At 38.6% G+C, this 27,101-nt stretch overlaps 1 protein-coding gene across 2 annotated transcripts in view; it reads left to right on the forward strand.

The window, feature by feature from the left end:
- Positions 1–27,101, forward strand: part of LOC115768658 (G1/S-specific cyclin-D2) — a 76,842-nt gene that overhangs the window by 35,909 nt on the left and 13,832 nt on the right. The window contains exons 3-4 of one of the 2 annotated variants that reach the window (XM_030713340.1): positions 354–528; positions 10,726–10,800. In XM_030713340.1, coding sequence (XP_030569200.1) covers positions 354–528; positions 10,726–10,775 — 225 coding nt within the window. In that variant the 3' untranslated portion in view covers positions 10,776–10,800. Of the gene's footprint in view, positions 1–353; positions 529–10,725; positions 10,801–27,101 lie in introns of those variants that run through there. The other variant, XM_030713338.1, reaches the window with a different exon arrangement.

The following is a 27,101-nucleotide window of genomic DNA, read 5'->3' on the forward strand; positions in this document are numbered from 1 at the left end:
CAAAGGCTTATCCTCTCATTATTCTTTAATTTGCTTTAATTTTGATTATCTGTATTTTGACTCCTTACTTTTACTCATGCCATATTAACCTTAAAGTAACGATACAACCTCTATTTATTCCTCATTCAATCTTTATCAAAAAAAAAAAAAAAAAGAAAAATAGTCCAATCAAGTTCTTTCATTATTATTTTAATGCTAGCTTTTTACGAAGGAAAAGTTATATAACAATTCCTATTAGTTATCTGTTAGTCGAGCAATCTCGATTAGCGAAGATTTGTTGAAACATTATTAAGTGGTCGTCATTATAACAACAATAGATTTTAAAATGTCTACACTATCTTACTCACTTTCAGAAATGGGAGCTATACGTGTTGAGCCGTCTAGGCTGGGACATTTCATCTGTGACGCCCTTAGATTTCTTGGAGCTCTGGATTATACGTCTACCTATGAAGTGTAAGGACTTTTCTGACCTGAACACCGAGAAAGTACGCCACCTCGCTCAGACCTTTATATGTCTAGCAGCAAAAGGTAAGATTAGTAACAGCCAACACTATGCAACAAATCTAACCCCTTTTTTTGAGGTCCCCTAAAAAAAGAAATTAATTTTTTTATTTTTGGTATTGTTTTTTTTTTTTTATATATAAGTTTATTACAAAACGGTTAACTTAGGTGGTATTTCGCCAAGCCTGGGTGTGTCCTCAGGCTTTTTTTTTTTTAATTTTTGAATGTGATTTTATATAAATAAAGAATTTTCAAGTTAAAACAAAAAAGTTTACCATAGAAAATAATTTTTTCTTTATTCAGGAGCCCCAACTCAAGAAAGTTAGGGTAGCCTACCGGCTTAGGGCTGTGACATACTGCAATTGAAGCATAGTTTTTAAATTTTGTTGTTTAATATACTAGAAAAAACTCTCCGGCGATGCCATGGTCATATTACTAATTTTGAATATTCGATGTTTTTATACCCTTGCAGAGGGTATTATAATTTTGTTGTGAAATGTGTAACGCATAGAAGGAGACATATCCGACCCCATAAAGTACATATATTCTTGATCAGCATCAACAGCCGAGTCGACATAGCAGCACATATGTCAAAACCAACTGGATCGGACCACTACATTTTGTTTTTCAAGATATCTTGACCAAACTCGGCATTTATTAGTTTTACTTTACTCCTCATATATATGCAAAATTCTATGAAGATCTGACCACTATATCATATAGCTGCCATATGAACGACCGGTCGAAAATTATGTTGTTGCATGGAAAACTTTTTTGTCATTCAAGATATTTATGGCATTTAAAGATATCACTATGCTCCCTTCATTTTTGCAAAATCTTATTTACATCCGACTACTATATCATATATCTGCCATAGGAAAAACCTTTTTTGTTTATCAAGATATCTTGACCAAGCTCGGCATTAACTATTTTCCCTATGCTTCTTAGATAAGGGCAAAGCACTGCAAGGGTATTAGATCTTCAGCGTGCCGAAAATAGCCTTTCTTTCTCGTTTTATAGCAATTTGAATATGCATGTAGCAGCGAACTCGCTTGTTTAATGTACTCAAACTTCATGCAGATACATAAGCAAAGCAACGCAAAAATTGGTTTACGATTGGCTAAAGGCGCTAAATTTGCTACCGTTAGATGAGTAAATATTGAGTAAAAAAATTTATAGTGTTTGGGAAGGTGAGCGATATATAGAATAAGACCAAATAAATGCATTTTAGCATTATAGTAAGATATATCAATATATATTCTATATTAGAAGCTATATGTCGAGTTTGGTGACTCTAGCTCTTATTATTTACCAAAATTGCGCAAAAAATGGGATATCGATATCGATTTTTATCGATTGCTTGGAAACGGAGTGAGTTATCGATTATCGGAAACAGACTCGGCTATTTATGCTGATCAAGAATATATATACTTTATGGGGTCGGAGATGCTTCCTACTGCCTGTTACATACATTTGGCTTTCGCACAAATACAATATACCCTTATACCCATTTTTAATGGGTTCAGGGTATAACAAGAAAGATCAGCCGCCTTCGGCATGCTACATTTTAAATTCACTTGTAGACATGACGCATGGCTTTGCAGATATGTGAGGAGAATCGCAAAGCCTGTAATTGCTGAGTTTTGTAAAAATATAACGAAAAACCAAAAAGTTTCACATTCATAAAATTAACTTATCACTGTTCTTTGGTTGTCACCTAACTATTTATTTATTTATTTTTTATAATTTGTTTGATATGAGCAACATCGTATCGCCATTGGCCCACTATGGCATATAGCTGCAAAGAAAGGATCGGTAAAAAATTAAATTTTTGAATTAAAAACCATTTTATTTTGTTGATATATTTATTAAAATAAGAGTTACATAAGGAAACTTAATTTTCGACCGATTTTTCAATCCGGCTGCCTTCTACATATTTACTCACCACCGCTTGCCTATATTAATCATCGTTTATATGAGCTATAGAAGGCAAAAAAAATGATACCGTTTGTCGTTGTGTTCCCAAAGTCGATTCGTTTAATGTGTCCTGTTAATACCCTTGTGGAGGGTATTCAATTTTTCTCATAAAATATAGAAAGGGAGTAAGGTCGATGTGGAAAACATTTATGTAGCTCTATTTTTTTATAATTCTCCATTTCATCATTCGTGAAGCGCAGATCTAAAACCAGTAACCTTGAGTTTACTTCATTAGTAATTGATGGTTTTAAGAGAAGAATGCAGACTGACGTCGTCTACACTGATTTCAGTAAGGATTTTGACTACGTTAATCACTCTTTACTGCTTCATATATTATGGCTTCTCGGCTTACCATTGCGTAGCAGAACCCAAAAGGTTATTTCAGAAATGCTTTTTCGAAATCTATTTAGGTGATTTTCGGTCTCCTCAAGGTAGCCATTTTGCCCGCTACTCTTTACTTTTTGCATCAATGACCTTCCCTCGATACTGTCTCTCTTTCGAGTATTAATGTATGCTGATGGTGTGAAATTATGACTTGCATATAAAGATATGGCATCATGTTATATTTTACAAGCCGACATTGATAAGCTTCAGTCTTAGTGTCAAGTCAACCTGTTAAATTTAAACTTTTCGAAATCTAAGATAATGACTTTCCATATAAGCCCTCCTCATCTGATTTCTTACACACTTGATAGTACTTTTAGTGAAGTTAATGATCTAGGTGTCATTCTTGATCATAAACTTTATTGACCGTGGTCAATAAATCCAGAATTGTCTTGGGTTTCCTCAAGCGATGGTCAAAGGAGTTTTACGATCCGTACACGACAAAGACCCTTGGAGATTCTAGGCTATGCCTCATGTATTTGGTTGCCACAATATTTTATTCACCGAGACAGAAGTAAATCTGTTCAGAAACAATTCTCATTGTTTGAACTTTGTTGTTTAAACTGGGGGCCACATCTGACTTCCTTAATTAATCGTAGAACCACGCTTGATGTAATATTTATTCAAAAGCTAAGTACGGGTTAAATCTTCTCTTCTTTTTTGACTAACCAATTAAATTTCTCTATTCCTACTTGACTAACATGTAATATTACACCTTTGTCGCTGCAATTTGCTTAACTAACTATGCCTTGCATGAACCGTTCAGGGTTCTCTATGATGATTATAACAAGCATTATAGAGTATTTTGCTCAGAGCCTTCCCTTCCTCGTATAAAGTCTTCTATTCTAAACGATTTATTAATTAGTCTTAGTATATAGTTAGAAGCTTGTATTCGTTTTTTACTTCGCGACTCGTGTCGTGGGATGCAGTACATTGCATCGGGGCTCGAACGAAAAAAAATTTCATTTGATAACGAGGTAGCCAGAAAGCAACGATCTTCCGTTCCAATAACACTGGACAGATGATTGAAATAACTTCCGTGTCCGCCGATAGAAAGATATACTTCGACCTCAGCCTCAGATAAAAGCAACTTCTTCAAGGGTATCCCCTAAGGGTCAGAAAACTTCGTAAACAGGTCCTCTAACCATTCGTGCAGCAGTGAATTTATTGTCGTGACTGACAGGCATTTTAATCTCCAAATATTGAAGCTCGCTCTAAACGCTTTAGGTCCGCCGAGTCTGGGACAACGTCTCTTAAAGTAAAATGTTTAACTGAAATATCAGCATTATCTCGTGATTAAGCACTATTTGGTATATATATATTAAGGACTATTTGGTATGTTTATTCACATAAGACAAGTCCCCCTTGAAAACGACCCCAAAAACTGTACGATGTGCTCGCTGGTGCACACACTTAAAGTAGTGGTACTACAAACTGACTTTTTAGAGATAAAAGAAGACAGCTATGCGAAGACTTAAGGTATAAGCTGGAAAATTAATACCTATCTTAAAAAAACCCATTTCTGTGATCAAGATTGTAACAAATGACTTTCGATTGAAGATTATAGGGTGGTTTTCGCGCCGGACATCTTGTGTTAAAAGCACCCCCTGCAGGCTTGAATACAATGGGGTGCACTTTATTCCAGCTAAAGGCGAACTGTGCATTTGGGATGGTTCCTTTTCATGCTTCAACCGACATTTCCGATATCTATACGGAGCTTGTGACGTTTTGATAAAATCCTCGCGCTTGCCTCGGTCGCTCATCTTCGCCGCGAGCTTTCGCAACATCACTTCGGAGCTTTCGCTCTTCGGTGTTGAGCAACCGATTAAGAACGCACGGTTGCTGCGGCGACCGGCGGCTAAATTCAAACTATGAAGGGCTACTTGCCCATAACTGTGCACTTATTCTTATAATACACGAACTATGCAGCTAACGGCTCCTTGCCTTTTAATGTTAACTTAAATTAATTATAATATCGGCAGCTTCTTGCCTCTTACAAATCTACTCCCTTGGCGGCTTCTTGCCTCTTAAAAATCTACTACCTTATACTAATACAATTGATGCTTATAAACTAAAAAAACGATAAAATAATACTACCAATGGACCCTTGCCATGACCTTGGCGACGCAAACGACGGCTCCTTGCCGCGGGTTCAAAACTGTGGAGTGGTCACCTTAGCTGCCGCCTCACGACTTGAATATTTTGTTATTAATGTAAGCCGTTAAATGTAGTTATATAATAAATTTCAAAAACAATAACAAAACAAAATACATATAAACAATTGAGATGTTAATACTACTTATATTTAACAATATAATTTATTCAACGTATATATGTATGTTCTTAAATATAATTTGAAATTTAATTTTAACAATTGGTTCTAGTCGGGAGCTCCCGACTAGGGAATACCCTGAATCCTCTTATTCCAACACCAAATGCAGTTCGCGCAACGCCCTCGTTTGAGGTAATAAAGATAAATTAAAAAAAAAAAACAAGCCCTTGCCAGGGCTCGAGCTCGAAACTGACCGCATTACTTGCCGACGACTCTACTCAACAACCACACCAGCCAAAAAAAAAAAATGGTTTTCCCGGTAGGGCTCGAACTCGCGATAGACCGCAGCACTTGCTATGCCTCTACTCAACAGCCGCACCCATAATTAAGTACTATTGAGAAAAAAAAAGAATAAAAATAGCAGCACAGAAAACACTCGCAATTGCGATGCTGTTGATAGAATTCGAAGCAGACGCTCATAAATGTGGGTGTGCATGTATACATATATTCTTGGAGATTGCGTTGACCGCTAGCTGGGTTTTTCTTAACCGATCCTAATGAAATTTTCTACAGTACTGTACCATACAGTATTGTACCATAGAATATTTGTGTATTCTCAAAAAGTCAATTGCATAAAAATTGTAGCTTAAATTGATGGGCAATATGAGTTGGGTTATTAACTTGATTTATAGCTCTGAGGTGGTAGCGGGGAGGTGGCGATAGGTATAAAATGAAAGATATTTGATATATATATAATATCCTAGAAGCAACATATCAAGTTTGGTGAATTGCTCTTATGATTTACCCAATATGCTCAAAGTACAGGATGTCGATATCGATTTTAATCGATTGCTTGAAAACGGAGTAAGTTATCGATTATCGAAAACAAACTCGATCTGCTCAGGCACTACGAGGACCTGCAGCTAAAATTTCTCTAGCTCTTATAGGTTCTGATATCCTTGCGTTCATACATACGGACAGACAGACAGACGGACATGGCTTGATCGACTCGGCTATTGATGCTGATCAAGAATATATATACTTTTTGGGGCCAGCTTAATCGGACCACTTTATCATATAGCTGCCATAGGAACAATCGGTCAAAAATTAAGTTGATGAATGAAAAAATATTTTGTTTTTTAAGATATATTGACCAAGCTCGGCATTTATTAGTTTTACTATACTCCTCATATATATGCAAAATCCTATTAAGATCGGATCACTATATCATATAGCTGTCATAGGAACGATCGGTCGAAAATTAAGTTGTTGTATGAAAAATATGTTTGGTTATCAAGATATTTTGAACAAAATCGGCATTTATTAGTTTTACTATGCTCTTCATATAAATGCAAAATCCTATTAAGATCGGTACAGGATATCATATAGCGGCCATAGGAACGATCGGTCGAAAACTAGGTTTTTGATTAAAAACCTTTTTTGTTTATCAAGATATTAACTATCAACTATTTTTCCTGTGCTTCTTAGATACGGGCAAAGCACTATAAGCATTATGAAAAGGTTGAGTCTGCAAGGGTATTAGATCGTCGGCGTGCCGAAGATAGCCTTTCTTTCTCGTGTATATGTATTATTGTTTTTGAAATTTATTATATAACTACATCTAAGGTTTACATTAATAACAAAGCATTCAATTAAATTTGTTACGGGCAGCAATACGATTAAACAAATAAATACTGCATAAAACAATATGCTGTTTTTGGTATTGCCAGCTGAAGGAAAGTTATCGATAGATTCGAGGGGTGCGCAATTATCGGAGCCACCAGTTCCTTAGCGTGACTCTGTACATTTTTGAAAGTGAGTGCGGTTTTTGTTGTTGGGAAGAGGATAAGTAAGAAAAGATCCAGAGTCAAGTGCAAGCCGGCCGCATAGAAACAAAAAAAAATAAAAAAAAATATAAATTGAATAAAAGTGAACAAAAAAGATGCAAAAATATATATGCATATATGTTGAATTAAATTTATTATTGTCGCCAAAACTGAAGTCCCACAATACGGGAGGTGCCACAGGCGAGGATCAGGTCACCAGAGGATCGGATTGGCCACCACCTCTGGGTGGACCCAGATTTTTTTCATTTATAACATTAAATAATCGAAATTGATCAAAACATTTAAAAAAAAAAAAACAATCGAATAATTTAGATGAAAATGGCATTATATTATATTAATTTAATTATTATTATTCTAATAATCCATATTTATTATTATTAATTATAAGAAAGCGCTATTATTTATAAGTAGAGGCCACGCGCAGGCGGTGACGAAATGCAGTAATTTACTGATCATAATTTTCATTTATGGTAAACTTAAGGTAATTTATTCGTCCCAGGTGTTAGTGTCGTGAAGCCGTTTTCGCGTCTGCCCTACAAAGAAAAATTGTGAAATATGTTAAGTGTTAATTTATTAAATTTTTTTGTACGAGCAATAGTGAAATGTTCGAGTAAGGAGTTATGGTGGGTGAGATAAGGGTGTAAGGCGGGTGCCCGTCAGGATTTGGGAGTTGGCAAGTGCATTCATGGCCAACTCGTGGTGGGGAGGGCTCCGTTAGGCTGTCCACCGTATGCATGTTTTTTAGGTTGTCCGATAGAATGTTCGAGAAGTAGCCGAAATTCGTTAGTTCAAGTTCAAATATGAGTTATTTTGTTAACCGACTCTTTATCGAGGTCTTACTCACCCCTGGTTGATCTCTGTCTAGCCGGCAAATCGACAAAAGGAATATGAACGACAATTTGGATTATAACAAATTTACAATTACATTTATAGTTAATTATAGAAAACAAAATATTGCAAATACAAACGGTATTTTTTGTATTTTAGTTTCAAATATTGTAAATATACAATAGCCTCCGTCAAGTCAAATATTCGATATTTATAATGATTTGTCATCGATAGTTAGCAGCTCTCGTTCGCTCATCTCGAACCGTTGACGATAGTTCAAAGCTATCGAAAATTTATCTTTATGTAGTATCGTTGATGCACGACACTCGACAATCGTGCTGCCACCGCGTTATCGCCAATTTTTAATTGCTTTTATTTTATAAAATACACGAAAAGGTTAAGTTTCGCCGCCGAAAATTGAGTCCTGAGGAACTGAGTCCTGCGTTAAATAGACACCACCCTCGACTCATTTGGACATTCCTTACGTGGGGTGACTGAAACGAAGAAATACCACGAACCTTTGAACACGCACACAAGCATTTACGGACGCGTACAAAGTGTGTGAGCCATACAACGGCAACTTAAGATACTATCAGGCATGGGCTATTATTAAAATTAACATAACGGATGTAGCAAAGAAATTCTAGCATCACACAACACGGTGCTTATCTTTAAGGCCCCAATTTCCATACTAGATTGCTCATACAAATCCCGAAGGGTCCATTAAAAGGAGGCCTTACTTCGAGGTCATATTATATCACTTTTCGGAGAAAAACTTTAAGGCTGTTAGGTAAATCAAATCAAACCGATCAGCTGTTTATTTATAGAAGCGGTACTTTTGCCATTCACTTATAACCGACAACGGTCACTTGCCAAAGGAACCACGTAATGAGTTTGAAAATGTAATATTTTCGAGAATAGTGGTTTTGGGCTATTATTAGATATTCTCTATACAAGCAATGTAATAATGTTCTTTTCTGTTCTTTTTGTACCCTATCAACTTGACAGAATTCTAAATTATATCATTTGTAAGCAGCCCGTCAATGGGATAGCCCTTTCAAATGAGAACTGACAAGCCAATATATGTTATATATTTAAAAAAATAACATATTTTTACTACTTAATCATCATATTTCATACATATTCCTAAGTATGAAGGGGAACTAGTGATTTCTTTACTTCCTTCTGACTACAAAATTTAGGAGCAATCTTTCGAATGCACGTTTTATCTGATAAGCAGAAGAACAGATATATATATGTTTATATTTTGCATATATCTATTTGTTTGCACGTGCAATTTATTTGCAATAAAATAAAATCCGAATATAAACGGGCAGTTTGAGACTGCATTTTTCAACTGACAACACTTCTACATAAATTTCAACAATTATATTATTATAAATATTGCATACATAAATAAAAGTACTACAATCTGGTGGAGTGTTATAATGAGGTTGAGAAGAGGCTCACCCTTTTCACAAATATATATAGTAGTTATGAAACTCGAGGTAGCTGCGGACGACATCCTCAAGGAAACCGCTAACTCAGATGCGCTGCATGCGTTTGTGTCGTATTTGAGCGTTTGAACGTATTTCCCTAGCAAAGGAAACGGCAGCGAGATAAGCGCGCACAGAAACTCGAAGGTGGCTGGCTTCGCATGGTCAACCCCAAGGTGGCGGTCAATTCGAAAAGGATCCACATTTTTCAAGAAACAATACCCAAGGTGGCAAACAGCAAGCTTCTGGTAGCAAGCAGTCGCAAATACAGTTTCCAGAGTTAATGGACGTAGACCAGACCTAGACCAGTCCATGGCAAGATTCAGACAGGCAACCGAGTTTAAAAAACAAACGAAACCCAACGTTCCGTTTGATCAACCGCAAGCTTTAACGCGTCTCAATAACTCTGAAATAATGACGGGTCAAAATCGACATAGGTTAATCAACATTAACCAACTGGCCGCGACGAAGTAATCCGATAAGTACAGTGAACGGGCTTTTGCGGGAAATGCTGTTATAGAGGACGAAGTGCACTCCGATAGCGAGACCGATTCTCTTAATTTTTTAGAGATACTCCCGGTTGCCCTTTACCGAGTGGCAGTTGGCTGGAAGAAAATTCAAGTTTCTGGCGGCTTAGAGCTACATTAAGCCCGAAAAGGTGCCAAAAGGCGTTGTACCGTGCTTACAAAATTCACAACAAATGATATCTGAACATTTTTGGAAAAAATCCCCCTTTTATACCCATCGGTCCCATTAAATCCAAAAAAAAAAAAAAATGGCTAAAAAGGGTATAATGTTTTTGTGCAAATGTTTCCAAGCAGTCCATAAACATCGAAATCACGATTTCTTAGGTTTTAAAAGCTAGAGTTACCAAATTTGACATGTAGCTTCTAGAATGCTATAAATATTAAGTGTCTTTAATTTTATAGCCATCGCCACGCCCCTATTTTCCTTGAATTAATATTTATTATTGCTTAAGGAATCAAGTTCATAGCACGAGCTGCATTTGGTGTTGGTAGAAAAGGCTCAGGGTATCCCTAAGTCGGGAACCCCCACCTGGAGCCTAACATGACCATTTCATCATTCGGACAGAAAGCAGTTTTTAACTTGCATTGACAAATAATCAAAATTTTCTAATGTCCAGCCAATAATATCTCGAACGAAAGCAAACCACAAAATTCCGATCGTCTAAATTTTGAATATCTTTCCAGGAGAAAACCATTTACTATGACAACGAAGTGTCATCAATTTGGAGACAATAACTTCGTTATTATAAAATCAGTTTGGTATACACCTTGTAAACGTACACAGGGACAACTTAAATTAAGCTCATTTCATTATTTCTCTGAGTTTAGTTTTGCTCAACTGTATTCTTATCATTAATATGTACCTAAAATTAAATATGCTTGTCTCATTTTAGGATTGTACTCCTTCTATGGTATCTTAACACCCTTTCGACCTTTCGACTGACTAATTACTTCCATTCAACTTACATTCCAATAGAAGACGGGCACATACTTATTTGGGAAGAATATGAATACTTGCGGCACTTGACAAATCTAAGCGTGTTTTATGACATAATTAATATTTCTAGGAAATTGTCCTATTATTTCTATCAGTTGCATATACGAAAGTATTTGAGTACGATTAAAACCATTTGACAACTCTGTTGTCCACTTTAAGTTCTTACCATAGAACCGCCAGAAGGTTAGATTTTAAAGGAACAGCCTTAAAGGTTATAGCCGGCACGCCTGGGCAGGATGATATGGTCCAGGCGAGCAAAAGAACAGCTCATTGAAGCTAACGATAGACAGGTAGATGTCAACATTAGAACCACAGATCAAATTACCAAATCTTGAGTGTCACCAAGAAAGAATTTATTGATCACTTATACGAGACTTTACTAGCTAGAAATATAATCCCCAGTATCGAGATACAAAATCTCATATTTTCTAAGGTTAAGCTGCAGTGTAGGAGAGTACAGATATTCCCTGTTGCACAAGGCAGAGTTATAATCGATTTAGACGGTGATATGGTAACAGAATGCAACAACGAAGCGAAGGCGGTAGACATTCGCAGCCCCACAACATCACATAACTTCTGCACCTTCTTGGCCCAGTCATCTAGCAGAAATCTGGAAAAAAATCGACAATGGCGTGCTAATCGTTAACGACAGCAATGCGGCTGTCACCATTGATGGTGAGAGCCTGGCAAGGGTGAGAGGCAGTATGTGGTTCGTTCCGGAAGGATGCAACTGGAATTTAACAACCGCTTTAAAACCGGGGATGATCATGATTCTATTGGGAGAGAAGTTAACACTGAAAGCCCATCAACGATCACGCAGCCGGAGCTTTCGTGGAGTCGGCGATTTAAAAAAAGCCACCGGTCGCAGCCCTAAATAAGCGGACCAGCCAGCTGAGGCATTGCGAAGCTTGTGGAAATACAAGGTCAGCATTTGCCAAATTTGCCGCTGAAGTGCAACATTAGAGTAGGGGCTGAGCTTAGGAAAATATTTCCTTGCTTTCGGTCTAAGAAAAGTTATAAAGCGATAAATTGCAACGTTCTCTTTGATTCATTCCATAATATCTGAATCCACCGAGGAGATTTAAAGCCTGTAAATAATAATTCCTATAGAACATCATTAATTTACATGTTCATCGATGTTAATTTTTTTTTGGTAATGAAAAGGAGATTTTGCGGTTTTGTATTGATGTTGACCTGTCTATTTTCAAATTCAATGAGTTCTTGTGTCATTTTAAGTCTTTCAACGTTACCATGGTCCGGAGTGCCAGCTACTACTTTTCAAACGGTGCTTTTAGCGTGCCGATGGTGGATACATCTTGTTACCAGGAAGGTTCTCATGTTTCGTACGTTCGAGTCCAGTATCTGTCTTATATACGATGGAAGAAAATTATTTTTCAATTTCTTTGCTTTACTTTTTATTTCATTAGTACTTAAATATTAAGCATATTTTCAAATTGTGTGTGCATCCATAAGAATCCAAGTTGTCGTGTTCATTGTAAGTTTACATATTTGTAATCTCATATTATCTTTATGAACCACTGTCTCTATAATTAAGACTGTGCTCCCGAAGTCCGAATCTACTGTTTCCTCATTGTACAAAGGCGCAAGTCCCGTATTTTATTTGACATGAACCTTATCTACTTGAACATTTCTTTTTTGTCTTCGTTTAACCTCTGCATTATTCTGTTCTTTAATGGCTTTACATCTTAGTTCTGCGTCTGTCGATAGTTAATATTTCGCCTATATGTAACGGAATAGGGGTATAACTTGCTTTGTATCATGGTAATATCAGACTTACCATCTTCTTCTAGCGCGTGATAGTTTTGCCAGACGGTCGAGATGTATTTTTTGTCTCTTGGATTAAAAAATATTCGATCATTGTGTTGGTAGGTGAGGTAGCAGGGAGCCGACGTAAATGTCGTCTGCCTCTTGGCTTGCAATAGTCCTCTATTCAGGGGTGTCTTTGTTATGTGGTCCATCAAGGGTTTTCGTCTGTGTTTTGGTCCTGTAAGCCTGGCCCACGCTTGGTCTTTTTTTCACTGGCTATTGAAGCTAATACCTTGGAAATATACGCTTTTTACAAATTTTCGGGAATTCCCGGCTTTTGATAGAACTGGGAGAACCAAAAACAATCAAACTTTCTTATTATTTGGGTTCAGGTGTTAATTTGCTTTACCGTTTGAGTTAAAATGCGGCCTAAGAAATGGATGCTTACTTGCCTTATCTATTATGGTAGTGTCAGCACTGTGTCGCATCTAACGATACTGCTGAAAAAATTGGTAATCTAAGTGCTATAACTTCAAATACTCTTTGATGATCAAAAGTAAAAATTTTAAAGGCTTGGATTTCCAACGTATTTTTTAATTTTGCATCTAAAATTATAAACAGATATATTTTATACAGTCTGTCACGAAATGTAACTTAGACTAGCCTAATAGCCAAACGCTAACAATACGCGCAAACTTTTTGTTAGTGTAGCGTTTAATTACTCGAATATATTATGGAATGTTATATATTATTATATTATGGATAATGATATTACCTGATTATAGCTAGTTACATGAGATGTGGATTAATTTTCTATGCGAATCGTCAATATTATTTGCAACTGCTCTAACTAACACGTTCTGATCTTTATTGCTGCAAGTATCTAGATTTGTGCTAAATCTTTATAACAATTATTTTTTTGAACGTTAATGTCCTTAAATAATACCGTATGTGGCAAGCTGCTGCTCTTCACGCTGTCTCTTCATCACAGTAAAGATGCTTACTTGGTTGTTTTATTGAGCTCTAAACAAGTACAACTGAACGCACATCTTGTTCGGCGTCAGTTTGGTATCTAGTTAGTCCTTTCATGGTGGTCTTTATGCTTGGTTTTTTCACTCATGAACGCCGATTGCCGACGAAGATACTAAAAATCTTAGTCGAGACTTGAATTAACTACGAAATCTACGATAATCTCGCGAAAATACAGCTCCCGAGACAGGGATGTTAGAGTAGCTTTATGCGATGTTAATTGGTACGACGTTATGATAAATATATCTTTGACAATTTGGTTGTTCTTGCGGTTGGCGAGAAGTAAAGTTGCACTTAAGGATCTAATCCTTGACTCAATGAAGAGTCGCTCATCTCGACGATGTTGACGTCACAAGCTCGGTGCTGTGTGTTGTGAGTACTTGTAAGATACGGTTGCCCAATCGGACTAGCTGGTGATAACTCTTCTCTCAGGTAAGTGAAGGGCGTCCTCGGGCTTCCGTACGTTTGCCAGCACGTTTGCCACCAATGCAGTCTGCCGCTTGCGTTTAAAACGTTGACGAATCATGTTGATGGCGAATAGACTCATGAAGACTAGGGCCAGGGTGGTACCACTGCTGATGATTGGTACCGACAACAATTTAGACCGTAGGTGGCCGATGTGTTGCAGGTTCGTCACGCTTAATTCAAAAAGAAATGGCAGACTCAGATGTTCCCGGTACTCGGTAACATTGATCTGCGTGACGGCGGACGCGACTGGCATTTTCCTAAGGACACCATAGCTATTGATAAATGTGGCCATCCATTGTCCGTGATTGTGACGGACTCATCGTTGATAATGATTGCACCGTCATCTATGATGGTAAGCGATGGCCCGGGCGCGTGCTGCACTGTGCAGGAGTGCCGGATATGAGCTGCTGAGTGCAGTTCGTTGATTGTCTTACAGGCTAATTCAGGATTTGGATATATAATTAGGAAGTACAATATTTCGCTATTTTGAAAGGGCTTGATTCTAGCTACTTCTAATATGTCTGCTACGCTAGCATTTGTGAAGTGTTTAGTTAGTGTCATTTCTTTTATATCAATTTAATCTATAATTGCTGGGCTGATCAGGTTTATTTTTGCCAGAGTGATGGCGAGGATTAAATTTTGTAAATCTGTAATTATCATTCTATTTTTTGCCAAAAATGTCTCGTAGAGGTGTTCTATAGCGGTCCCGTCAGTTTTGTGTATTGAGGGTTACGGTCTTTGTTTGTTCGTTGAGTCTCGTTTGTAGTTTTGTAGTTATTTCTATTTGTTTGGTTTCTGAATCTATTAACTGCGTTTGCCTAAACTTTATTTGCTCCCAATCGTCAAAGTCGGGAGTTCCTGCTACTACTTTTAAGGCTGTTCCTAAAATATGTATACTACGAGAATGTCTATGATTAACCTTTACTGTTGCTGTTAATGTGTTGATATGTGCAAGGTCTGTAGTCAGTACTTCCCTGATGTGTTCCTGGTTGAATAATTACATAGTGTTCTTGGTCTCTTCCACGTAAGTCTCGTACGTTGTCATGTTCGTAGTGTGTCTCAGGTAGCCGTACTTGTCCCAAATAGTCACGTCACCGTCTGCTACGGGTATGTAGTCAGAATGAGTGTAATTTGTCAGTTTCATTGTTGCGGTCGTAAGTGCGGTTGGTATCAGAACAAAACAACGAATAATTTTTAGACTTTTTTGCTTAAATACTAAAGGTATCTTTAAACGTGTTATTTGAGGTTGTCTTTATGTACCACCCTCCCTTTTATAAGAACCGTCGTGACAAGGTCAGCGTTGATCGTTTCATCGGTTACGTCACTACGTTAGCTTAGTACCTAGTCGTCAGTTTTTTATTAGCCATACTTGCTCTCCTGTTTGGAATTCTCTATGTGACCTATCTTAATTTGATTGTTCGAGGCTCTTGTCTTGGGCTCTTAGGGGTTGTTCCCTTACTTGAGATTCTAGCTCTATTGGGGCTGAGTGCACTATTTCTATCGGTTTTCTGTTAGTGACGGAATGAATGGTGAAGTATTGGGGTTTTTATGTCAACGATTACTCGTGAGTTTCTTGTTTGGACCTTGGCGAATTTCGAGACTTTGTCAATGCATGCCAAAAAATAATTGTTTGTCTGTAGAAAAAATGTCGACATGCAGTAGTTCCCCCGTGGATGACGGTGAGTATTTGGTTACGGAAACAGTTTATTGGTTTTTCTATTGTTTCAATGGTGTATGTAAGGGACTGCTCACTGTGAATTGTGGCGATATTTGACTCTATCTTTGAATCGGAGTCGTTGCTTAAAGCGTTCAGGTTTTGGCGAGACGGAGCGTCAGCCACTTGATTTTCTTTACCTGGTTTGTAGATGATATTTGCATTGTGTTTGTCGATAAATGATTTCCAGCGCTTTATCTTAGCGTTAGGATTTTTATCTGATACCGCGAGCCTTAGCGGCTAGTGATCTGTGTAAATGTTTAAGTTCTTAACAGCATGCAGGTAATTTCGTGAGTTCTTGAGGGCCCATGCTATGGCCAAGAGTTCCCGTTCGTTCGTCGCAAAGTTTATTTCATTGTGCCGTAGTGTCCGGGAAATCATTGTGATTGGTCTGCCATCTTGGGCTAACACTGCCCCTAGGCCGTGTGGCGAAGCGTCTGTTATTAAGTCGAATGGTCTTTTAAAATCTGGGTATACCAGAAGCACGTCTACTGATGCCAATATGTCTTTAAGTTTGTTGAAGGTAGATGTTGTGAGCTTAGATTAATCGGAACCTTCCTGGACTGATTAGCACTTATTTTGCCGTTGTCGCCTTTTATAAGGTCCGTTCGCGGTCTTGCAATGGTGGCGAAGCCTTTTATAAAACATCTATAATAACTTGCTAACCCTAGAAATGATCTAAGGCCGAAAAATATTTTTGGTGGTTGCAACTCCTTTATGACCTGAGTTTTGTCGGCCGATTGGTGGATTCCGCCTCTGCATACGGTAAATCCACACGCTTTTTAAAGAATTTGGACTTTTCTTGGGAAATCCTCATGCCTGCGTCCCTAAGGCTTTTCAAGACCCACTCAATGTGCTTGATGTGGTCTTCCTTGTTAGGGGTGAAAATTATTACGTCATCTTCATAGACGTAACAAGTTTTTCCGATTTGGTCCCTGAGGACGTCATCTATTGCCCTCTGGAAAATGCTATGGACGTTTTTTAGTCCAAATGGAAGCCTGCAAAATTCATACTTCCCATTGTTTACAGAGAATGCAGTCTTTTCTCTGTCCCTTTCCGCCAATTCTATTTGGTGAAAACCCGATTTGAGGTCCAGAGTTGTAAAGTACTGGGCCTCATCCATGTTTGCCAATATGGTCGAAATTGTTGGGATAGGGTATTTATCGTCGATTGTCCTTTGATTTAACTTTCAAAAATCAATTACCAGACGTTTCATCCTTCCGCGTCACTAATTTGGAAATGGTTCACTTCTTTGCATGTTGTGAACTCAATAATTAGAATTATCAGTTAGCTGCTGTCGGTCATTCTGACGCCGACCTTGTTGCCGTTGGTTTCCGGGTTATTCAGTTTTTATACCCTGAACCCATTAAAAATGGGTATAAGGGTATATTGTATTTGTGCAAAATCCAAATGTATGTAACAGGCAGAAGGAAGCATCTCCGACCCCATAAAGTATATATATTCTTGATCAGCATCAATAGCCGAGTCGATCTAGCCATGTCCGTCTGTCTGTCCGTCTGTCCGTCTGTCCGTCTGTCCGTCTGTCCGTCCGTCCGTCCGTCCGTCCGTCCGTCCGTCCGTCCGTCCGTCCGTATGTATGAGCCAAAGGATCTCAGAACCTATAAGAGCTAGGAGACTTGAAATTTTAGATGTAGATGCTCCTAGTTACCGCGCAGATCGAGTTTGTTTCCGATAATCGATAACTTACTCTGTTTCCAAGCAATCGATAAAAATCGATATCGATATCCTGTTTTTGGGCAATTTTGGTAAATAATAAGAGCTAGAGCCATCAAATATGATATGTTGCTTCTAGAATATTATAGATATTTCAAGTATCTTTCATTTCATACCTATCGCCACCTCCCCGCTACCAACCCAGAGCTATAAATCAATTTAATAACCCAACTTTTATTGCTAACCAATTTAAGCCACAATTTCAATGCAATTGACTTTTTTCAGAATACACGAATATTCTATGGTACAATAAGATATACTGTAGAAAATTTCATAAAGATCGGTTAAGAAAAACCAAAGTAATATGCAACTGCGCAATTGAATGGGGCAGCAGCTTTCAGAATTTCTGTATACATGTACACACACACATTCATGCGCGTCTGCTTCGCAATCTAATAGCATGGTAATTGCATCTTTTTTTTGTAATGTTATTTTAGTTCCTTTTTTTATCATAAGTAATTAATTGTTGGTGTGGCTGTTGAGTAGAGGCATAGCAAGTGGTGCGGTCTGTCGCGAGTTCGATCCCTGCCAAGGGAACTTTTTTTATTAATTTACTTGGTGTTGGAATAAGAACGTTCAGGGTATCCCCTAGTCGGGAGCTCCCGACTAGAACCTTTTACTTGTTTCTTATTAAGACTGAATTATTGATGTGGCTGTTGAATAGAGGCGGCGAGTTCGAACCCTTAAAAGGGAGCATTTGTTTTCTTTTAATTTATTTTTATTACTGTTGAAGCAAAAGAGCGCGTAGCGCGAGCTTCATTTGGTGTTAGTAGAAGTGGGTTCGGGGTATTCCCTATTCGCGAGCTCCCAACTAGAGCCTTTTACTTGTTTTTTACAAATCTTGTCATAAAAAAAAAACAAAAACCATAGAATAATTTTGCGTCATTGCCAATAATTGCAGTTGATAATATTGTACGTGTTTTGCTTCAGTATTCTTAACAAAGGCATAACAAATAGAACATATTTACGCTGCGCTTAAAATCTTAAATTTCGCAAATACTAAAGAATTCAGATTGAACGCCGCGCCCAACGACATTTAATGCGTTGCACTTTTAATCGCTGAATTAATTTTCTTTTATCTGTGTCAGCTACCAACAAGGCAGTTTAGTACTTGATATTTTTCAAAAATAGACGCAAGAAATGAACGATGTTGACTCTACGAGCGTGACAGACGGGATTGACGACCTACTTTGTAGCCTGCGGAAATTAAGAGTGGCAGAAAGTTCACAGCCTGGCAATAGAACAATTATGGGCACGGCACAGTTTCAGGCTATTATCGAACCGGCAACGGTCCGGGGCGATTTTAATGGGAAAATAAAGTATCTCAAAGGCGGAACCTGAGAAAGAAGTGTACAAAGATGTGACTCTGGCAGCGGGCTTACCTTGCGACGTTCTAAAGTCTCTCCCAAAATTAAATGCGGAGCAAAAACTTTATATGTCTTGGCGCCAAGCGACAAAGGCTGTAATCATAAATAAAGCTCATTATCAACCAATATCAGGCGAAGCTAACTTTAAGAAATAAATAATAATAAAAAAATAACTTTAAGAAAATAATAATAAAAATAAATAAATATTAAATAATAAATAAGCTAACAATATTCTGGCATCTTTCGGCACGAAATTCAATATATATGCTATTAAAGCTAGATTAGACTTTACGTATGCCGACAAGCGGCCGGTTCACTTGATTAAGCAGGAACTTGGCACACTTAGGCAGGGCAATAAGGCCTTCTTACAGTTCTCCCTCAAAGTTGAGACAAACAGAACTATCTTAAAGCATTGTGTCTATCTGGCAGAGTACAGTACAGTAGTACACGAATCATAAGTATCAATCGGACTCAATTTGTGTGTCCATATCTGGACTTAAGAGGAACCTTACCGATGTTCTCTTCTCAGCTAATCCCAAAGATTTTTGGTCTGCCTTGGCAATAACACGGGAAATCGAGTCCAAGTATTAAGGGAGGAGATAGACAAAATGTCGATTCAAAACTACCAGCATCAGAAACGAGGTGACCAAAAGGATAAGGAGTACAACAAAGGCCAAGGCATCAACCCATTCTTTATAAAGAACCAGTGGGGCCAGGGGGCTTCTGCGGTCGTAATCCGGTGGAAGTAATGGATTTTGATCCAACATAGTCGAAACTTTATCAGTCAACAAACTTTCACCGCTAGCAAGCCCACCAGGGATACAGTCTGGGGATATCAGTCGCGTTGATCACACAAGCAAGCGATTATCAAATTAATTGAAAATGGTCAAACATTCGGATAGGCGAGCAGACCAGAGGCGTCGAAAGTTAATTAGTTTGCTCAACAGCATCGTCGTTAGGATTATTGGGATTTTGAGCACGCGTAATAGACACTGGTCATCGAAAAACCACATTCAGCCCTTATTGAAATTAATCAAGTAAGAGGTTCTAGTCGGGAGCTCCCGACTAGGGGATACCCCGAACCCTCTTCTTCCAACATCAAATGCATATATATATTTTATTTTAGAAGCTATATGTCAAGTTTGGTGACTCTAGCTCTTATTATTTACCAAAATTGCCCAAAAAACAGGATATCGATATCGATTTTTATCGATTGCTTGGAAACGGAGTAAGTTATCGATTATCGGAAACAAACTCGATCTGCGCGGGAACTAGGACGGACGTACGGACGGACAGACAGACAGACGGACGGACGGACGGACAGACAGACAGATAGACGGACGGACAGACGGACAGACGGACTTACGGACAGACGGACTTACGGACAGACGGACTGACGGACGGACGGACAGACGGACGGACGGATGGACGGACAGACGGACGGACAGACGGACAGACGGACGGACAGACGGACGGACGGACAGACATACTCTCTTAAGAGTATGCTTACCATACTCGGAGTTTAGAGCCAATTCTCTTTATTATACCTTCGATGGTATAATTGTACTTGGCCTTCTAATGAAGGCGGGTGCCGCTATCTGTTTAAAAAGCGGGGCAATGCATATCAATGGCAGATCGGAACGGTTCCAGTACCATAAGTGACAAAACTCTAATTTTACAAAAACAATCCGGACCGAGGACGAAGAACTAGTATATTCTAAATTACATACGTTTCACATGAATGCAGCCGATTTTTTCAACAAAGAGGAAATAGATTTGTTGAAAACGGTATCATTCGCCCATCTAGGTCGTCGTACAACAATTCGACCTGGGTAGTGAGTAAGAATGGCATTAATGGCTCAGGCGCAGGTAAAACGTTTCTGGTCGTAGGTTTCCGGAAGCCTTATTGAAAAACAATTGCGGATAAGTATCTGATGATGCTACCAAATTTTGGAAGAGCTCAATATTTCATGAGCTAAGATCTGAAATCGGGCTACCACCAAATTACCCTTGCGAGGCATGACTGTGAAACGATGTCCTTCTCCGTCAACGGCGAAAAATACGACTTCTGTCGACTTTCGTTTTGCTTGAAGAAAGCGGCTTGTATTTCCAGAGAACAATCGATGATGTACTCCAAGAATATATCGAATATAGACTCGTTACTTCGACGTTGATGATGTCAAAGAGCCACACTTTTTCAAGAAAATTTTGAATTCTTGAATTTTTAATGTCCAGTATGAGGCATGACAGGACTATCAAAGTAAACTCGACAAACAAACCTTTTTGCCGTTAGATCCCTTCTGCTGGATTGCTAGTTATTACAGGAGCTTCGTAAAAGTCTTCGCCTCAAAAGCTAAACCTTTTTCCGCTATATTAAAAGAGGTAAAGGGAAGAATAATTAAAGACATCTGTTATAGGAGCGCTATTGTATAATATATCGATCACAATGATTTAAGGAACCAGATAGTACTAAAAGAGGCACGCAAAAGTGAATCGTAGTTTTATATGGTGATAATAGTCGGCAATCATATATATTTCGAAAATTGGGATTCCATCTTTGACACCGTGAAGGACGTTGTCAAATCCGACTTAGCAAAACCATACGTAGCGAGCCGCCAACACGGCCGCATCCATCATGTTCTTGTCGATTAGTTCCCCTCGACAAAGTTTTGCTATTGCAAAACAAGTGTGTCCTAACAGGGATAAGCAAAGTTGCGGTAACAGAACACAATCCAGCTCAAAGGGCCTCGAAGGAAACAAGCAAATACTTCGCCACTATTATGTTCCGAAAATGATCAGGTTTAGGCAATACCATAGACAAATAGTAAAATACACACAATCAACGCTCTGACCAACACTGTAAACGCAATTTAAAATATTAAGAAATAAGGGGAAATGGATATTTCCATCAATATGAAACAATGTTGGCAAAAAATAGAATACTGATACTGGAGAGGCATTAGAGACACCAGAGAATTTATTGGTAGCGGTCGCGTTGGCCAATATAAATGTAATAAGAATTTCACAGGTATGAGTGTAACCCATAGCTAGCGTTCAAGTTTTAATTTTCTCAGTCCCAAACGCCGTCGTAGTTTTGCAAATGCCAGAAAATATCGTTGTGGAGTGCGATGGTAAAATTTTCGCAGCAAACTCGTGCAAAGGGATTCAACGGGGCGATTAGCAGTACATGTGGCAAAGAACTACTTGTTAGATCCGTGGAACACTGCATTTCTCAACCGGACCACCTGGGCCCTATTTCCGAAGTGGACGACAGTGTCATCATAATCAACGACAGCCCGGTTAAGGTTAGCGTCGACAACGGTTCTGACAGCAACATCGTTGGCACGTACCTCATGACATTCGACCGCGTTGCCCACACAAGCGGCAACAGGTACCTAAATTTTAACGGTGCATCTAAGAGTCGCTGCTCTGCTACATCGTCGTCGCTCGACATCATAAAACATCAGACACTTATCATTACTACTCAAGATAAGTGGAGAACAACCAACGTCACATCAAGAAGTTAAGGCCAGAATTAAACACGATACCTATGGTGGCGTCGACCATGTCATAGTAATATACGCTGTAATGGCGGGTTCCATATTCCTGGTACATAACAAACATGGGGTGCACAACCAAGTAGTAATCTGTAGGTACTCAAGGATCTGGGCATGACCCAGGACGGTCCTGTAAGTAAATATTTTTCAATTGAATCGGGAACTAGTTACTATAATAAATGCACAAGCTCACAAGCTGGACGACATACATTGTTGCGGCATAGACTAGTTCTAGCTAGTCATATATTTGCAAAATTAGTCTTTAACACATTTCGAGCAGACACAGTCGGTTTATCCGAAAATAATATAGAATTAATTAATTAACTGATGGTCATTCCCAAATATATATATGTATTAATATGTAAGTTGCTTAGTCCGTTACAAATCTTGGCCGCGCGTTCTTAGCATCATATCGTGCTTACTGACTGGCAAAAGACCTTCGCATTCGTTTCCATTCATTTCTTGCTTTTCGGTAGTCGCCAGTCTTCCACTTGCTCTGTAGCGCTGTACCTAAGCATATGCTTACAGTTTTAGCCGCACGCCAGATGTATACACACGCACTTTGCATTTCCTATCTGGCTGCTTCCTTTCTATTTTAACAAAGCTATTTGTTGTTTATCTTATAGGTCGGTGGAACAGACTTGCGCTCATTTTTTTTTTTGGAATATTCAATCAAAATCAACTTTTAATTCAGTTTGTTAATTAAATAAAATTAAATAAACGAAAGAAATAGTAAAAGAAAATAAAGTAAATATGAAATAAATAATATTTATTTATATTAAAAGTAAGTAAGAGGCTCTTGCTGGGAGTTCTTTTTTTTTTTTTTTTTTTTTTTTTTTTTTTTTTTTTTTTTTTTTATTACGCGAATCCCGATGCAACGTACTGCATCCCACCTCCCGCCCAACCGACCGAGGGGCGCAGTCGTATAACGTACGACACGAAATGCAAAGTTAATATGAAGAAAAAAAAAAATATTAAAAAAAAAAAAGTCGATACAAACAACGAGTACGTGTACAAATACAATTACAAATAAAAATAGGATTATCTACTTGCTAAATAGTTTAGAATAGAAGACTTTATACGAGGAAGAGAAGCTTCCGAGCAGAATACTCTGTAATGCTTGTTATAGTCATCACAGAGAACCCTGAACGGTTCATGCAAGGCATAATTAGTTGAGCAAAATTGAAGCGATAAAGGTACAAAATTACGTGTTAGTCTAGTAGGGATAGAGAAATTTAATTGGCTAATCAACACAGAAGAGTCGATTTCACCAGTAATTAATTTATGAATAAATATTACACCCAGCATGGTTCTACGATTAATTAAAGAAGGAAGGTTAATCATCAGAAGTCTACTGGAGTATGACGGTAACCGCACACGATGATCCCAATTTAAACCACTAAGGGCAAACAACAAGAATTGTTTCTGTCCTGATGGGTAGCATATTGTGGTGACCAGATACATGAGGCATACTCAAGAATAGGTCGTACCAAAGATATATAAACTGTTTTTGTCGTGTACGGATCGTCAAACTCCTTTGACCATTGCTTGATGAAACCCATAACTATTCTGGCCTTATTGACCACGGTATTAACATGAGAGTCGAATTTAAGTTTATGATCAAGGATGACACCTAGATCATTAACTTCCTTAGAAGTACTATTAACACGCTCAAGCGGTATGCTATCAAGGATGTAAGAAACAAATTGAGGAGGGCTTCTATAGAAGGTCATTACCTTACATTTAGAGCAGTTTAAGTTTAACAGGTTGGCTAGACACCAAGCCTGAAACGCATCAATGTCCGCTTGTAAGAGATAACATGATGCAATATCCTCATATGCAAGGCATAATTTTACATCATCAGCATACATTAATACTCGAGAGTGAGACAGTATCGAGGGAAGGTCATTGATGAAAAGAGTAAAGAGTAGCGGGCCAATATGACTACCTTGAGGAACAACGGAAGTCACCAGAATACGTTTAGAGAATGAATTTCTGAAAAGAACCTTTTGGGTTCTGTCACGCAAATACTCTGATATCCAGTTCAAAAGATTGACTGGGAAGCCGAGAAGGCTTATTTTATGAAGCAACAAGGAATGGTTGACAGAGTCGAAAGCCTTACTGAAATCAGTATAGATGACGTCAGTCTGCTTTCTTTCCTTAAACCCATCAATTACAAACGCAGTAAACTCAAGAAGGTTAGTGGTTGTAGATCTGCGCTTCACGAACCCATGCTGGGAAGGTGAAATAATAGAACTACATAAATGCTGCAGTTGAGATGTTACAATTCTCTCAAAAGCTTTAGGTATAGCGGATAATTTGGAAATACCTCTAAGTTTTCAACATCGGACTTACTCCCTTTCTTATGGAGAGGGATAATGTATGATTCCTTCCAGATGGTCGGAAAAGATGAAGTGTTTACGGACAATTCAAAAAGTTTTAAAACAGGTTTACATAATGCTGCAGCGCAGTATCTAAGCACGCAAGCAGGAACACCATCAGGGCCCGGTGAGTAAACCGGCTTGATAGTATTAAGGTCGCTAAGAAGCGAACTTTCGGTAATAATGGGATTAAAGATGCAGTTTGACCTCTGTAACTGATAAGGATAAGGCTGATTTTTATTATACCTAATGGAGGAGTAGGTAGTTTGAAAAAAGTTTGCGAACAGATCGGCTATGCCTGGATCAGTGTTCGCGCTCTCATCTGCAAACTTAACCGAAGAAGGCAAAGTAGATGTCTTACGTTTAGAATTGACAAAGTTAAAAAATTGCTTAGGATTATGTGAAAATTGAAGGCGACAACGCCGAAGGTAATTCTTATAGCAGATGGAATTTTGGGTGGAAAAATTTGATCGGGCAACTGCATAGCGGGAGAAATCAGAGTGATTTCCCGATTTCTTAAACTTTTCATAACACCTCGACTTCACGTTTTTTAACCTCGTCAGTTCCTTTGAGAACCAGGGAGGCCTATCAGGCCTCGCTGGGTAATCAAGAGGAACGCAGACATCAAAAATCGAGCACAAGGTGTCATAAAAAAGTTTCAAGGCAACATCAATGTCTGCACAATTGTACAGTTGGGACCAGTCGACTAGCAGAATAAGATCATTAAGCTTATGAAAATCAGCCTTTCTGAAACAACGCATACGTTCAGCTAATTCCGATTCCTTGATAGGGACTCGGGCTGGTAAATCAATGACCATTTCCAGAGTTGGATGAAAAAGGTCTTCAGGAAGTGTAAGCGGATTGATCCTGTGCACAACACTGTTGAACGAATCCAACACGAAAATTAGATCAAGAGATCTGTTTCTTCAATTGCGCACACGATTAACCTGCCGTAAGGACATTTCATGTAGACCATCAATAAATTCGTTTGGGAGGAGATAGATTTAATAGCATTAAGATGGGTTTGATAGGTAGACAAATTAGATAAAGGAGGTAAATATGAACATGTAATAAAGATAGAAAAAGTACCAAATACAACTCGTACAGCCACCAACTCAATCTCTGAGATGGGAAGATCAATGCGTTCCGACGAAAGAGCAGACTCGACAGCTATAAGTACTCCTCCTCCGATACGGGAGGCTCGATCGCATCTGTAAGTGGTGTATTTGGAGGTAAGAATTGAAGAGTCTGAGATGTCCGGCTTCAGCCAGGTCTCAGTAAAAGCGATAATTTGAAAATTGAAAGCAAGAGAGTCTAAATACAGTTTAGCGAGTTTAGATTTAAGACCTCTAACATTCTGGTAGGCAAGCTCGAAAGATGGAATTAGTTTTTTGACGCAGCAACTAAAGTTGATGCGCCATTAGAAATAGGTGGTAATAAAATCGGAGTCCGATTTTTCTTTTTGGCCTTATATTCTTTTACTATTAAGTGCTCCGGCCAAAACTCTTTACAACAAATATCAGTAAATATTTCTGGCGGAACACTTATTTTAAAGGACGCAATATCCCTTTCATACGCGAACTTAAATTTCTCCACCAGTATACCTGGGGCTTGAATTTTTGCCTGTATAAAGGCTTTTACATCATCTGATGAAAAGTGAGGGGCAAGCCTAGAAACAAAAATAAGTCTCTTCGGTGGAACACCGACTAGAGGCTTAGGTGCCACAGGTAGGACAGTGGGAACACTATTAACTATGGTACCTAAAACAGCCGGTAGTCCGGACGACGAGCCTTCTAGCGGCTGTTGTAAATTTAATTGTTGCTGTCGCCCTTTCGGAACACCCACGACAGCGGACGACACGGATAATTCGACTGTTTTTTCTCGTGCCGATGTCACACTTTTCGGGACAGAATCAGTGTCCACAGCAGACCTCACAGCTACCGGAGTAACAAACGAGATGAGCTGCTGTGTAATTGGTGTAGTAGGCTGCTGCATAGTAGTCGGAGGCTGAAGGGTATTAGGCAACGGCAGATCACAAGGAGTGGGCTTTTTAGGCCCCGGAGACTCATCTAACAGTTTAAGGCTATTAAATTGGGTGTCCAGGGCTGTGAGCTGATCGTTAAGCTTACGAAAACCAACAATCAGACCCCTAAAGCCACTCCTGGTCTGACGCATAAACGCCCGCATTTCACCATCAATCTCCCTACACGAGGCGCAACTATAGTGCAAACCATTTCGTTTGGCAACAGCATCCC

The sequence above is a fragment of the Drosophila novamexicana genome, unplaced genomic scaffold (assembly GCF_003285875.2).
Source record: "Drosophila novamexicana strain 15010-1031.04,08,12 unplaced genomic scaffold, DnovRS2.1 tig00001900-arrow-arrow-pilon, whole genome shotgun sequence".
Taxonomy (NCBI): Eukaryota; Metazoa; Arthropoda; class Insecta; order Diptera; family Drosophilidae; genus Drosophila; species Drosophila novamexicana.